Source organism: Trichomonas vaginalis, chromosome I (genome assembly GCF_026262505.1).
Source record: "Trichomonas vaginalis G3 chromosome I, whole genome shotgun sequence".
NCBI lineage: Eukaryota > Parabasalia > Trichomonadida > Trichomonadidae > Trichomonas > Trichomonas vaginalis.
In genome coordinates this window covers 8,544,380-8,560,423 of record NC_067203.1, presented here as the reverse complement: position 1 = coordinate 8,560,423, position 16,044 = coordinate 8,544,380, and the positions used below count along the sequence as shown (strand labels likewise).

The 16,044-nt window shown below is 32.8% G+C and overlaps 6 protein-coding genes across 6 annotated transcripts, besides 3 other annotated features; 5 read left to right on the top strand and 1 right to left on the bottom strand.

The window, feature by feature from the left end:
• Position 1: 1 nt before the first annotated feature.
• Positions 2–630: a mobile genetic element.
• A 2,413-nt stretch (positions 631–3,043) lies between these two features.
• Positions 3,044–3,080: a mobile genetic element.
• Positions 3,081–4,529: 1,449 nt separating this feature from the next.
• On the bottom strand, positions 4,530–5,057 carry TVAGG3_0952760 (GTPase activator protein; the record flags this gene model as incomplete). Its single annotated transcript, XM_051253304.1, has 1 exon — positions 4,530–5,057. One exon carries the CDS (start codon positions 5,055–5,057, stop codon positions 4,530–4,532), a length of 528 nt encoding a protein of 175 aa, XP_051078878.1.
• Positions 5,058–7,851: 2,794 nt separating this feature from the next.
• TVAGG3_0952750 (Ankyrin repeat family) lies at positions 7,852–8,313 on the top strand (the record flags this gene model as incomplete). Its single annotated transcript, XM_001581554.1, has 1 exon — positions 7,852–8,313. The coding sequence occupies one exon, from the start codon at positions 7,852–7,854 to the stop codon at positions 8,311–8,313; it is 462 nt and encodes a 153-aa protein (XP_001581604.1).
• Positions 8,314–9,392: 1,079 nt separating this feature from the next.
• TVAGG3_0952740 (protein of unknown function, DUF4106 family) lies at positions 9,393–9,777 on the top strand (the record flags this gene model as incomplete). Its single annotated transcript, XM_051253303.1, has 1 exon — positions 9,393–9,777. A coding segment is annotated over one exon (385 nt), but the record flags the coding sequence as incomplete, so codon positions are not given.
• Positions 9,778–10,573: 796 nt separating this feature from the next.
• TVAGG3_0952730 (protein of unknown function, DUF4106 family) lies at positions 10,574–11,764 on the top strand (the record flags this gene model as incomplete). Its single annotated transcript, XM_051253302.1, has 1 exon — positions 10,574–10,846. The coding sequence occupies one exon, from the start codon at positions 10,574–10,576 to the stop codon at positions 10,844–10,846; it is 273 nt and encodes a 90-aa protein (XP_051078876.1).
• A 414-nt stretch (positions 11,765–12,178) lies between these two features.
• On the top strand, positions 12,179–12,631 carry TVAGG3_0952720 (protein of unknown function, DUF4106 family; the record flags this gene model as incomplete). Its single annotated transcript, XM_051253301.1, has 1 exon — positions 12,179–12,631. One exon carries the CDS (start codon positions 12,179–12,181, stop codon positions 12,629–12,631), a length of 453 nt encoding a protein of 150 aa, XP_051078875.1.
• Positions 12,632–14,188: 1,557 nt separating this feature from the next.
• Positions 14,189–14,810: a mobile genetic element.
• Positions 14,811–15,038: 228 nt separating this feature from the next.
• TVAGG3_0952700 (protein of unknown function, DUF4107 family) lies at positions 15,039–15,253 on the top strand (the record flags this gene model as incomplete). Its single annotated transcript, XM_051253300.1, has 1 exon — positions 15,039–15,253. A coding segment is annotated over one exon (215 nt), but the record flags the coding sequence as incomplete, so codon positions are not given.
• Positions 15,254–16,044: the final 791 nt, after the last annotated feature.

Here is a 16,044-nt window from a genome sequence, read left to right as displayed (position 1 = left end):
GAAGCAAGATAGTTTCCCTGTTGCTGTGTATGTGAACTTAGATACAGGAGATGACATGAAAGTTTTTAATACAAAGCTTCAAACGGTAGTGAGAGAACAACTGACTGCGGAAGGACATCCATTACCTTCAGAAGTTACCATAGCATATAATTTTGAAACAAACTCAATAGATTTTAAAGTCGTCTCTGCAAAGAAGTCAGGATTTACATTTAATGAAGCAGATGTATATTCGAATGAAAACTTCAAAGCTATTGCATGGTTAGATAATGACGATTGTTTTTAAGAAAATATTTAAATACAGTGACTCAACGATGTCAATAGATGACCTTCGTGGAATGTTACCATCGACATTTTACAGTAGAAGGTTCAGCAGGATTGCTTACAAGATTGTCAATTGGTGGTATTTGGTCTCGTGAGAACATTGTTATAAAATCCAGTATAAGTGAATTTGCTGAAGAATCTATATTATGTCTTTCAAACTACATGTATTCGCCGCCGAAGCATTATAGTATAACAAACTTTGTCAGTAAGTTTAACATAAGACTTGTCGAACCTTCTTCAATGAAAGATGTTGTGCTACCCAAAGACGGAAAGGATGGACTCATTATTGAGATGATTTTAATAGCATATTAAATGAGCTTGTTCTTGAAGGTCATTCATGATGAAATAACTGTTGTAGAAGATGTTAGCAATTGTTCAGACATTTTGAAGCGTATAGAATGATATTAAGAAATAAGTTAGATAGACCGCAAAGCGGTGAGGGCGAAGCCCGTGAGAACGCTTATGTTTCATTGACTTTCTCCAGTAACGAGAACTTTTATGAGATAATATTGAAGAGAGATGATTTTAATATGGTGTAAATGGTAGCTTGGGCAGCTTTAGGCGCAATGGGAACAAAAGCATTAGCATTTGGAGCAAAAGCACTTGGAGCTTATGACGCAGTAAATAAAATGAGTGGAGAAGAGTTTCGAAGACATTAGATGCAAATAAAGGAAAGATTGGAGGCTGGGTTGCAAAGAAGTTAAGATTAAATAAAATAGGGCTCATAAATAAAGCATCCAATTTGGTTGCGACTGAGTCAGAAAATGCTTTAGGAAAGGACGATGAGTTTGCAAAACACGCAAAAGACTTTAATGACCAGATGAAAGGTGAAACAATGCATTTAAATAGAGTCGATGGAACTAAAGAAAATGTTTCTTCTCCACAACTTCCACCAGTAGTTCTTCCGTATGGTCCCTATGGAATGTATGGAAACCCTTACGAAAGACCATTTGACCCATTGACTGGTGGAAGTAACTGGTATCATTACGGACGAAGGAAGAAGACAGTCAAGTTGGAGACAGACGTGAAGAAAGCAACTAAAAAGAAACCACGGAAGAGAGTTATAAAGCAATGAAATTCAACAGGGTGAAAAAACAGGTGAAAAAAGAGGTGAGATTTCACCACTTCACCTAAATTTATTTTTTGTGCTATGTTTTCATACGTGTGAGGGTGGTGATATCATTAATTTTTAAGTTTATTTTTTATTTTATTTTTTATTTTATTTTTATATAAATGACGAAAACTATTGAGATAACAAACTACAACGGTCATGAGTTCAAGAATTTGTTCTTCGTTCCTCGTGAAAATACATTCTATCAGATACGAGGGAGAAAGGGTAAAGTTAGTTTGAGCGTTTACGACAACAAACATAATGGGAGATATATAAAGCCAATAGATACAAACGGTAAGCGTGTTTCATTAGCTTTGTCAAAACTTACTAACATTTATTTTGACAGTGAGTTTGACTCTGACGATTGGAGTGACAGCAGCGATACTGAAGAATATGAACTATTGTGTGAAGCACAGCAATGGGAAGCGCTGCAATACTTTTGTAAATGAAGAACATTAGTGGGAACGTTAGTGAGAACGTTTATTTTTTCATTAGTGAAGTCGTTAGCGAAAAATGTTAGTGAGGTGAAGTGGTTGGCGGCTTTGTAAATATTTAAGGTTAAGTTAGTGTTGTCGTTTGTGTTGTAAAATATACGTTAGTGGTTTTGTAAAGTGTCAAACCGTTATCTTGGGTAAGGTGGAACGCAGTGCCGCCGTACCCAAGATAGGGATTACTAACTTTTGCTCAAATGTTGGTGGATTTGGTTTTCTGCCGCGACTAACTTTTGGTAATTCGATTTTTGAAGTTGAAATGCTCTTCTTATTGTATTTTCGGCAACATTCAATTTAATTTTACCATTTTCCAATTCAACTTCCTTTCCTACACTTTTGTAAGATTCACCTTCTTCTATTCTTCTTTTAGCTTCAAATAGCCATTCTCTGCTTATAGATTTGCAGTATCTAAAAGTGTCTTCTGGTAAATTCATTTGAATGATGATTAAATATAATGATATAAAATTATATTAATAGATAGAAATAAAAGTTTTTTTAAATTTTAATGAAGTTAAAATATTATTTAATATCTCATATTTTTTTTTTTGAGATCAAATTCCAATTTTAGTGAATTTAGTAATACTAATTTTATCTTATATTTAGTCAAACACTTATCCGTATATTATTATTATTAATTATATCATTATTTTTTGAAGTTTTATTCAAATCTTGGTCGCAAGAAGAATTGCATGTATAAATAAAAACATTTAATCAAAGTCAATTTTATTTTTCATATTCAAATGGACTGATGTTAACATTTAACATTTTTTGCTAATTGTCGTCAAAAATTAGGCGTAAAGCAAAAATTGATATTTTATTGGTTTTATGATAGATAAGCATTATATTCCCACTCATTATATTCGTAAATTTTGAGTGTTTTCCTTCGCTTTTAAGATCATTGAATTTGATTTTTATATATAAATAGTTATTATATTAGAATTAATATAATATTGTTTATGTGTTATATATTATATTTTTTATTTTTCAGAAGATTTTGTGTTCTTCTATCAAAATTTTATTTTTTATTAAAAGAATCCTTACAAAAATAATACATTTACTTTAATTAATATTTAAAACGTGCTCTATCAAAAGTTTCCAAAATTCAATATTTTAGCGTTTTTCTGAGGTGTCACTTTGATGAATTTCTGTTTACAACAAAATGATTCGAAAAGTCCGTTTTTAGTGATTTTTTATATGCATTTAAATTAAATTACGAGTTATTTTTATATAAATAATGATTATAGAATTGATTATAACTCTTGTTCCATAAAATTTGAATTTTGGACAAAATTGAAAATCATGAAAATCATTGAAAATCAAAATCAAAATTCAAATATTTGCCTTATTTATGAATTCTATGTTTCAAATGCAAAATAAATCTTCCGAATAAACTCTCACAAAATAATTTTGAAGTGGTTGATATACTTATCAATTTAATTATTTTAAAATGATTTATTATCTTTAATTATGCTTCAAAATCTAAATTATAATTATATCTGTAAGTCCTTTTGATTATAACAAATTATGACATAATGTTGATTTATATTAGATCACTCATTCATTTAATGCAACTTTCATATTTTATTATCCAAAGTGACGGTTTTCTAGATATTAATATAATAACTCAGAATATGATATATAATAATATTAATTCAAAAATTCATCTGTAAAAATATCGGTAATAATTTCGATAACTCACTCAAAAAATGTCACGTTTTATTCATAAGTCAATTTTTGAAATATGTCTGAATTCAATTTAATTAAAATTTTAAATTAAATTTAATGAATTTAGTTTGTACTATCAGAATTACATATAAAGGAAATTATCCCGCATTTAATTTAATAATTTTTACTTTTCGTTAATTTAAATTTTCCGAATTTCTTCACACGTTCACATATATTGGATTAAAACATCAACGCCAATATGTTTTTCATATTTTGATGAAATAAATCTTTAGTTTAAATTTATCAATCTCTAATCCGTAGGAAAATGGAATATATCACTTTCCATGTATCACAATATGCATTTTCAATAATCCAAATTTCATTTATCCCATATATCATGATATTTGAAAAGTCTCTCCTATAATTCATTTATTAATTTGATCGGAGTATAAATTTCTTACAGCATACAATAATTCGTTTAAAATGATGTAAAAATTCAAATATTTAAATTAATTGTGTTATTTATTGTTGCATTTGTTAATATATCAAATTCGATGGTTGATATTTGGTTATGTTATGATACATTATGCACACTGGCTCTCAATCGTTACGAAAAATAGAAACAGAATTGGAAATCCGGAAAAAATAACGATAAAGATGATTAGTAATTATAACATTGAATTACCTTACAAATTGTATTGCAGTTATTATTAGAATTTTTACTATTTTAGAGAAAATTATTAAATTCTTTATTCTTGTCCTATGGGAAAATAATAGCCGGTAGTTAAGATGTCTTTGTATAATTGTTTCGGTTTTTTAGCTGGATTATTATATATATAATCTAATTAATTCTTGTTTATTAAAAAAAATGAAACATTTTGATATTTTAATATCCGGTTACATAATAAATATTATTTTCACTCATCTTTCTTTTGGTATAGTTATAATTCTTTTGCACCTTCATCATCGGAAGAAGAAGACGATGACGATGAAGAAGATTTCTTCGATTTCTTGGATTTAGAAACAGATTTAGACTTAGATTTCATTGAATCTTCCTTATGAGACTTAGGTTTCATTGATTTGGATTTAGATTTCATGGAATCTTCTAGTTTCAAGTCTCTTTCTGCAACGAAAATTTCATCTTCGTTGTTCTGATCTTTCTTGGATTTAATCTCATCTTCATTTTCTTCAACTTTCTTTGCCTTTACGACTTTACGACGTTTAGGAGTTAATTTCTTATGATTCTTGAAAATTGCATCATCCATGTTGTTTTCTTTCTCGTCTTCATCCAACCATCTTGATTTCTTCTTCATCTCTTCAGAAGCGATGCTTTCTTTCTCATCATCGCTACTGGAGATGTCGTTTCCATGTCTCTTTGGTGTTGTTATTAAGTTCTTTCTTGGAGAATAAGTTGTGTTGTCTGGAGCGTTTGATTTCAGCAATTTTCTCCATCTTCCTTCTGTTTTCAAGAGTCCTTCTTGGAGAAATTGATGTTTGTTGCAAGATAGAGTTCTTCAGCAACTCCATCATTCTTATCATTGTCTTCTTTAAGAGGGGACAAATACTTCTTGTTCAACTTTCGAAATTCTGACATTAGAGACGCCACCGGGTACAAAATATAACCAAATACAGATTGTCGTGTTTTCCCGGATGAATGAACTAATAACATTTCTACGATATAAGGGTCTTGAATTTGAATTTTTGAGAGAATATCTTTTTCAGTAAGAACTTTCTGACCTCGTTTTCTGTACCTTTGAATTTCTGACTTGTGTGGTTGTTGGTATACTCATCTGACTTTTTCTTAGGTCGGAAGAGTCTGAATCGGTAACTTTTAATAGATTGTGATGAAGAAGTAGAACTCATTTCCGTAATGTTAATAACTTGTAATCTTTGTGTGTTGATTGCTGTTTTTGACTCTACAGCCTCATAACATTTAAACTTTTTTTTGAAGGAGAATCTGCAACTTTTGTCTGCATTAGCACATCATCACTGTTATCAGGCCCTCGCTTGCGTCAAAGACAGTTTACTTCTCTTTGTTTCTTTTAGATACAAAAGTGACAAATTCTCGCCTTCGGAGCATCTTGATTGACGGTTTTGTATTAACGTTTATCATCTATCTAGAGATCTGCGAGATATTTGTGTTTCTTCGGTGTAATGTGTGTCTTTTTGGTGATAAAACTTAGAGATTTTGTCTTACCGTGGAAGTTGTAGATCTTTTTCCTGGGTCCTCTTTAAATATGTATTTGTCGCCTCATTTGTAGATCGTCATTCTTGGGGAAGCTTTTCTTGGTACGTCTGAGTGTAACATGACGAAGCAGCCTTCTCATATCTTCTCTTTCTTTGAGAACTATACAAGATTCTGAGTCTTTATAATCAAGTCTTAAATTAACAAGCAGATTGTCTCATTTTCATTTGAATGGCTATTTTTAGCTTTTCTGTAAATTATGATTATTGTTTCTTTCATATTTCAATTTTAAATATTTTCTTAAATTGATATAACTTAATATACATTGAATTTTACTATATGCACTAGACTAAGTATGATCAAAATGATAGGAGCACTGTTGCTTATCAACAAAGGAAAGCATTCCAAAAAATAAACCAAACGTTTCAATAAAATTAGGCTAAAGCCTGAATACTAGATATTCAAAGTATGATTTTACTGCATTAAATCAATGTTTTTATATTTTTTTTATGTAATTCTGTTTAATTTTCTGTTAGAATAGTTTGGTATTTGGAACATGCACTAGAAAAATATTATGTGTTCAATCTCCGAAAGTAATACCCAATTTCGATTTAAATAATTATGGAAAATTTAGGAAATGTGCATTTATTTGTATAAAAAATGATCGACTAGTATACTTATGTAGCTACAAAGACATGTCTTGGTCGTATCTTGAATAATGTTGATGCCTATTCAAATCTCTGCAATGCCTATAAAAATAAAGAAAACCATTTGTGAAGTTTACATTTAACCCTGTCATATAATCTAAATATTATTTATTGCATTAGATATTGGAATACTTTTGCCAAGACTGTTCGTATATTTCATTCAATTTGGCGGTTTTAAAGGCCATTCTTCTCTTTGCACTCGTTTCGCGACGTGGGCGATGTCGAGCTATAAAGGAAGATATAGTCTACAGGGGGGTTTAAACCACCATTAGGAAAGTACTATTTGGTATTCCCGCTCCCCTACATTTCTTAAAATATATGGATTCTTTTTTATATTTCAATTAACCCATATTGAATTTGCATTGCCGATCGTTCAATTTACAATCTAGTTTCATGGATTTCCTTGTTAGTATGAGTTTTTATTTTTTATTATATTATTTGAACAATTTGAAGAATAATTAATAACATCTTACTTATTGAAGTCAGCCGGTGATTAGTTACGTTTCTAATAGGTGAAATTTCTTAAGATTTTTTATATAATTTTTTTTAATATTATTATGTAGTGATGCAGAATGTGTAGCGCAAATATAACTCATGTTCTTAAGCATAATGAATTTTTGGATTAATTTATTCAAAATAAAATTCAATATGAAAATAGGAGAAATTTAATTGATATATCTCGAAAAACATATATGATTTTGAGTAATATATGATCTTAAAAGTTGAAAATATAAAATGATTATTTTAATAAGTTGCTCATTATTCTAAAACTGGATGACGTAATGATGCATCATTTATTTTAGAATACAAAAAATTTTGTTTGATGGGAAAGCATGCTAAATAAATAGTGCTATTTTCCACCAAAACGTGGGCTATTCTGAGTGAATTGTTGATTTATAAAGTGGTCTTCAACAATTTTTGAGAATTAATAGCTCAATACTACACAAATCATCATGCTCATGTTCAAAAAAATTGATCAAAAATCTCCTCACATATAAATTGCATGAAAATGGCTATTCTTTCCCATAACGTTGATTTTATTACATTTTTGCTCAATGAGAATGATTGTAGCTCAATAATCTTCCAGCATTCTTAATTTATCTCGATCAAACTAAAGAAATTGATCAATGTTTCATCAAATCATTCTTATTTAATATTCCATCATTATGTGAATATTTTATCGAGAATGGGGCAAATATTAATGCAAATGATAATATCAAAACTGGAAGGACTGCTCTTCATTATGCCGTCGAAGTAAATAAAAAAGATTATGTAAAATTACTTCTTGCTCATGGCGCAGATATCAATGCAAGGGATTATAGTAATAGGACAGCTCTTCACTATGCATCAAGAGAAGATAATATAGAAATAATGGAATTTCTCCTTTCTCATGGAGCAGATATTAATGCGGAAGATATTAATGGAAAAACGGCTTTACATCATGCAGCTGAAACGAATATTCTGGAAAATGTAAAATATCTTATTACTCATGGATCAGATATTAATTCAGAAGATCGTGACGCAAACGCTGCTCTTCACTATGCAATACTAAAAGATAATAAACAGATTGTAGAATTTCTCATTTCATATGGTGCTGAAATCATTAAAAACCAAAATTTGGGAAGAAAAGCACTTTATTATGCAATTTTATATAATTACATTGAAATAGTAGAACTTCTTGTTTCTAAAGGAGTAGATGTAAATGCAAATGAATTTGAAAATATTTCCCCGTTGCAATTTGCAGTCAATGAACATAGAAATGAAATAGCAGAGCTTTTAATTACCCGTGGCTCAGATGTAATGTTCCCATCTGTGCTAGATATATACAAATAACTTGAACTTATATAATTAAAAAAAAAAAAAAAAAAAGGTAGTGGGGCTTCCAGGCACTTCGTGCCTTCTAGCCCTGAAGATGTTTAGTATAAATGAAGTCTTAGAGGACAAACATGACTATGAGTTTTGATATGACAAGATAGAATATGAGAGAGGTCCTATAAACCGGAGAAAGTGTTATATAAACATCTGTCATATTACTCAGAATATTATACAGAATTCAATAAAAATATATTTTAGGTGAAGAGGTGAGATTTCACCTGTTTTTTCACCTCATTTTTCACCTCTTGAATTTTCATGAATTTCTTCGTAAAGACTTTGTTAAGACTTCTTCGTAAAGACTTTGTTATGACTTCTTCGTAAAGACTTTGTTGAGATTTCATCGTAAAGACTTTGTCAAGATTTCATCGTAAAGACTTTGTTGAGATTTCATCGTAAAGACTTTGTCAAGATTTCTTCGTAATGAGCGTAAATCAGACAAAAATATATTTTAGGGTAGAAGGGTATATCTACCCCGTTTTCTACCCTCTTTTCTACCCCATATGTACTTACTGAAAAAGTATGTGTTCCATCTGTCATTTTACTCAGAATTTTACACCAAAAATAATGTTTAGGTGAAGAGGTGAGATTTCACCTGTTTTTTCACCTAATTTTTCACCCTCTTGAATTTTCATGAAATTTACACCAAAAATAATGTTTAGGTGAAGAGGTGAGATTTCACCTGTTTTTTCACCTAATTTTTCACCCTCTTGAATTTTCATGAAATTTACACCAAAAATATACTACTAGGGTCATTTACGAAGAAATCTCAACAAAGTCTTTACGATGAAATCTTGACAAAACATAGACAAGAAGTTCATGAGAAATTAGATGAAGAAGTCTTAACAAAGTCTTTACGAAGAAATTCATGAAAATTCATGAGGTGAAAAAAGAGGTGAAAAAAGAGGTGAAATCTCACCTCTTCACCTAAAATATATTTTTGGGTCATTTACACTCATTTACGAAGAAATCTCAACAAAGTCTTTACGAAGAAGTCACAATAAACATCTGTCAAAAACCGCTTTTTAACTTCACTTAAAATGCCACGTAAGCTACGTAAGAATATACGTAAGAGGAAGAGAGCATTGAAACATCCAATAGTAAAACTGACACCACAACAACAGTTGCAACAACAAATGCTGAATGACCCCACTATGTTGCAACAAATGTCAAACAATCCTATGCTTTTAAACCGAGTTGTTGGTGCACAGAGTGGAGGTTTAAGAGCGGCACTTTTAGCGAAAATGGCAGGCTATGGTGGAGCTGCAGACGGAACAGCCTATAACCCTCAAAGTCAAATGAATTTGAGTTCACTCAAAAATCAAATAACAGATGTCAAAAAGTCAAACATAGACATACAGAAGCAAATAAGTGAAAACGAAAAGAAACTAGAATATGACAGACAGACAAAGAAACTCAATGAGTTTACGTAGAGAAAAAGAAGAAGAAAGAACAACTGAAAGAACTAAGTACAGAGGAATATGCGAAAAAAGTGTCAGAAAAAGCAGCAGAGAAGTAGCAAAAATGGAACAAGATGTTATAAATTTGAAAAACCATACTACTCAATATAAAGTACTGAAAGATGAAGAAATAAAACAAAAAGCCCTGAAGACATATATGGATAGCGATGAGTATAAAAAGGAAGTTGAAGCAAATGTAAAGGCAGAAAAACTTTTACAGTTGCAAAACCAAACCGTACAGTATGAAAACTTAGCACAAGAAAGTAAAAATAACGACGCAGCCATGCAAAAGGCAATGAAAAGCGCAGAATATATAAAAGCTAACAATGACTGGTTAGATGCCCAAGCCAACGCTAAAGCAGCCCAACTCATAGGGTCAATAAGGACAAAAATACAAGCGGATGAAGACAGTTCAAATGAAGCTTTAACGAATGCTGACTTTAAGAACGCCTTCGAAGCTCTTCATAGTAAGGTGAAACTAGTGAACGACTTCTCATCTGGAAAGAAACTGAAGTCTGAAGGTTTCGACAAAGAGTTAAAAGAAGTAGCACAAAATATGACGAAAATAACAGATGCAGCAACGAGACAGGCAGTTCAAAGTGCCTATGACGCCGTTAGAGCAACTGTTGTGAAAAGTCAAGAAAAAGAGTTACAACAGACCAAAACAGACCTAGTAAATGCTTTCTTAAGAACGAAAAGTCAGGTAGGACATTACGCTGCAGATGGAACATATGTGCCAGCTGGTGGAACTTATATACCAGCTGTTGGAATTTATATACCACCAAACCCTCCAAGAGAAGCACCTGCACCAGGACTACCTAAAACATTTACATCGTCACATGGACACAGACACAGGCATGCACCAAAACCAACACAACAACCAACACAACAAACCAGACAACCACCTCCACAACCAGCACAACAACCAACACAACAACCAACACAACAACCAACACAACAACCAGCACAGCAACAACCACAAACAGAGCAAGGACATAAAAGAAGTAGAGAACAAGGAAACCAAGAATTCTTAAAAATGCTTAAGGAAGACTATGGTTACCCAGATACTCTTGACTTTAGTGACAGATATAAAGAAGCTATTAGAAAGTTCAAGGAAGGAAATACTGACCCGAACCTATTTAGCTTTATGGTTCAGCACCAAATGGGATATAATTTCAAACCTGGAAAATACAAGCTCGCTAAGGGATATGATTTAATAGCATATCATCCAAATGACATGGATGAATTTACTCCGAGATATTTGGTGTCAGAGCTAAATGATAATTCAACTCTCTTCATGAAACGCGTAAAAAATAGAGACGGAACGAAAGAAGAAAGGTTTTATGAGTCCGGATGACTTAGATAGGGAACTTTTTAAAAACGGTCTCGGAATATATGAAATGCCAGCAGATGAGGTACAAGAAACTCCACAGGAAGAAGTTCAGATACAACCAGACATGGAAGAAATAGTTCAGCAACAACAGCTAGAAGAGCCTGAAGGAAACGAACAAGTCCCTCCTTTGGAAACTAACTTCACAGAACTAGATGAAGATTTGGAACAGCCGAAAAATCTTGACCCTCAACAAGTGTATGCGGGAATATGGAATCTTTCCAAGAGTCTAAGAAAAATTCGGCTGACATAGTAGAAGAATATCGAAAAATGTTCGCCGACATACAAAAGACTCCAACATCAGATGAAAATATTCAGCATAGAATGGAAGAACTGAAAAAAAATGTACACAAATACAACAACCCTTTTACTTACGAGCATTTAACGTTCAACTTTCGGATGAACTCGGTGAAGATAAAAGGTTAAATTTCAAGAAAACATATAGAAATGAAACATTGTTTAAAGTTCATTCAGAACCTAACCAAGATGGAAACAAACCTACTTTTGTTTCTGCAGACGATGGAACTACAATGAGATGGGGTCATAAAGCTAACCCGGATAGGTGGTTCATTAAACTTACAACCTCAATTCCAAGAAGTTGTAGACGCAATGGAAGTCAATGGTGAACCAGATATAGCTGGTATTTTAAGCGCGGCTTTAATGCCATTGAAAGATATGAAACATGCAGATATTTTGGACCAGTATGAAATGAACATGGCTGATGGAAATATAACACCTGACGTTCTAGAACATTTATCTCAAAGAACTACACAGAACCATAGAGATGGTATATTTGGTGAAGATTTAGAAAGAAAGTTAGGGAGAGAGAAGAAGAGAACCTATTGTACATGACCTTGCAAACGAAAGTTTGCAAAATGTCATAAAAACTTACTTTGCAGACAATGAACCGAGAAGGGATGAATATTTAAGAAAACTCAAATGGACAGTACCAAATGAAATGTTAGTATTGAAAAACATGTTCCTTGACAAAATAAAACCAACTACAGAAATAAATGACGAAAGACTGAAAGATTGGGTAAAAGCTTTCCCATTCACAAAAGATATTGTTGGTAACATGGAAAGAAAACCAGAATGGCTACAAAAACATATATTTGGAAACGAGCATATTCCATATGGACAGGCACTGTTTGAAGAGCTTGAACCGGAAACTCAGGACAGAGTCATGCAAACAATAAGCGACGACTCAAATACAGACTATGACAAACTCTTTCTAGGATATAGGTTACCTGAGATGGGCGACCAGAGCCAAAAGGCAAAAAGGACATGGAAAATTTGCAACATACTAGATGAACATAATGCAAAGATGCAACAACTTCAAGCAGAGGGCAATGAAGGAAAAAGAAGAGTTAAAAACTCAGTCAGGAAGAAAGTAAAGCTTGGTCCACGTGGGTTCTATTATGACATATAAATCCAACTATTCTATATTTTTACTCATATGAAATGTACGCGCTCAGAATATAACGCCAACAGTTTTGGATGCTATGAATGGAAATGTTTCCGAATGGTATAACGAATGCGACAATGCCATTAGAAGGTCAGAAATAGTTCCTGGAACTTACGAATATACAACTGCTGTTATATGGAAACGTAGGTGAGTTTGGAGAAGGTTCTTCAACAACAGTAGATATTGCTTGCGACAGGTTTCATATAATTTCTATTGACAACTCTTTCTTATACGTGGAACAAGACATTGAAATAAAACCTTCTGCCAAGTTGTCTGACAAGAAAGGTTGCAATGAATTTTCTATGTCGGATACCAATATGCTCCAGAAGTTTTCATGGGATATTAAGATATATTCTAACTCTGACTTAGTTCAAACAGTAACATGGGCAAACTATGAATGGTTCGCTTTGAGAAACTCAGTACAACCACAAGCTAGAGAACAAACAGACCAGTATGCAACTATTGAGAAAATAAGAAGACTTGACCCTAACGTTCCAGGAGTTTATGTTAACCTTTCTGGACAAACTGCAGCAGCAGTAACCAAAGTAAAACTGAAACTTAGAGTTCCTTTGTCATCTTTCCTCATCTTCAGGTTTTTAAGATACTTGCCAAACTGGGCAGAAAAATTTCTATCGAACTTACTCAAGCAAAAATAACTTAGTCATTGCACCAACACAAGACCCATTCACTTTACAGAAGTAGTGGAACAAATAAAATGTCATTCGCCGACTTTTGCAAAAACAAAGTTGACTTAGACTTTGGTTTCTCAAACCTCAACACTGAAGTAAACTATTATTTCAATGCTGCTGGAGATGCTTGGGACCCAGTTAAGTTCACATGCGAAAAATTTGAATGCAAGAGAATAGAAAGCAGACTTGCCGTTTATATGTTGGACCCAGATATTTCAAATGCTTTAGCTGCCAATATATTGCAGTTCCACTTATGTTCCCTATACACCAAATATCTGTCAAAGACTTTGCAGGTGAAGTTGGAAACCAAAGTGCTGACCCAGGTGCAAGAACAGATATTGCTTTAACAACTGCGATGAAACATGCAGATACTATGTTTGTACTGTTCAGACGAACTATAAATGACTATTCTTGTTTCTACAACCCCGGTATTAAATATCATATAAACATAGATGGCAAATATTATCCAAGAGAAGAATATCCACAGTTGAAGATATGAGGTCATACAACTTACATTAGATGCTATGAACTTTAACAACAACTTCACAACAACCATTAACCCTGAAATGCAAAGTTCTTTATGCCATATGTGAAAGTATGGACTCATACAGGAAGTCAAAAAACTCAATATACAAATGGAGACCGTTCAAACTTTTGGCTTGGCATTCCATTGCTGACTCAGAAGACTTTATGGGTGGTATTTCAACTGTGGTACAGTTCAAATACATATACTGGTGACAGAGACGGTCCAGATGAATTGAAAGCAAAGAAGTTTACAAAACCAATAGCACTTTTCACGGAAGATGCTCTTTTGAAGATATCTCTCTCTCTTAGATAGTTTCCCTGTTGCTGTGTATGTGAACTTAGATACAGGAGATGACATGAAAGTTTTTAATACAAAGCTTCAAACGGTAGTGAGAGAACAACTGACTGCGGAAGGACATCCATTACCTTCAGAAGTTACCATAGCATATAATTTTGAAACAAACTCAATAGATTTTAAAGTCGTCTCTGCAAAGAAGTCAGGATTTACATTTAATGAAGCAGATGTATATTCGAATGAAAACTTCAAAGCTATTGCATGGTTAGATAATGACGATTGTTTTAAGAAAATATTTAAATACAGTGACTCAACGATGTCAATAGATGACCTTCGTGGAATGTTACCATCGACATTTACAGTAGAAGGTTCAGCAGGATTGCTTACAAGATTGTCAATTGGTGGTATTTGGTCTCGTGAGAACATTGTTATAAAATCCAGTATAAGTGAATTTGCTGAAGAATCTATATTATGTCTTTCAAACTACATGTATTCGCCGCCGAAGCATTATAGTATAAACAAACTTTGTCAGTAAGTTTAACATAAGACTTGTCGAACCTTCTTCAATGAAAGATGTTGTGCTACCAAAGACGGAAAGGATGGACTCATTATTGAGATGATTTTAATAGCATATTAAATGAGCTTGTTCTTGAAGGTCATTCATGATGAAATAACTGTTGTAGAAGATGTTAGCAATTGTTCAGACATTTTGAAGCGTATAGATGATATAAGAAATAAGTTAGATAGACCGCAAAGCGGTGAGGGCGAAGCCCGTGAGAACGCTTATGTTTCATTGACTTTCTCCAGTAACGAGAACTTTTATGAGATAATATTGAAGAGAGATGATTTTAATATGGTGTAAATGGTAGCTTGGGCAGCTTTAGGCGCAATGGGAACAAAAGCATTAGCATTTGGAGCAAAAGCACTTGGAGCTTATGACGCAGTAAATAAAATGAGTGGAGGAAGAGTTTCGAAGACATTAGATGCAAATAAAGGAAAGATTGGAGGCTGGGTTGCAAAGAAGTTAAGATTAAATAAAATAGGGCTCATAAATAAAGCATCCAATTTGGTTGCGACTGAGTCAGAAAATGCTTTAGGAAAGGACGATGAGTTTGCAAAACACGCAAAAGACTTTAATGACCAGATGAAAGGTGAAACAATGCATTTAAATAGAGTCGATGGAACTAAAGAAAATGTTTCTTCTCCACAACTTCCACCAGTAGTTCTTCCGTATGGTCCCTATGGAATGTATGGAAACCCTTACGAAAGACCATTTGACCCATTGACTGGTGGAAGTAACTGGTATCATTACGGACGAAGAAGAAAGACAGTCAAGTTGGAGACAGACGTGAAGAAAGCAACTAAAAAGAAACCACGGAAGAGAGTTATAAAGCAATGAATTCAACAGGGTGAAAAAACAGGTGAAAAAAGAGGTGAGATTTCACCACTTCACCTAAATTTATTTTTGTGCTATGTTTTCATACGTGTGAGGGTGGTGATATCATTAATTTTTAAGTTTATTTTTTATTTTATTTTTTATTTTATTTTTATATAAATGACGAAAACTATTGAGATAACAAACTACAACGGTCATGAGTTCAAGAATTTGTTCTTCGTTCCTCGTGAAAATACATTCTATCAGATACGAGGGAGAAAGGGTAAAGTTAGTTTGAGCGTTTACGACAACAAACATAATGGGAGATATATAAAAGCAATAGATACAAACGGTAAGCGTGTTTCATTAGCTTTGTCAAAACTTACTAACATTTATTTTGACAGTGAGTTTGACTCTGACGATTGGAGTGACAGCAGCGATACTGAAGAATATGAACTATTGTGTGAAGCACAGCAATGGGAAGCGCTGCAAT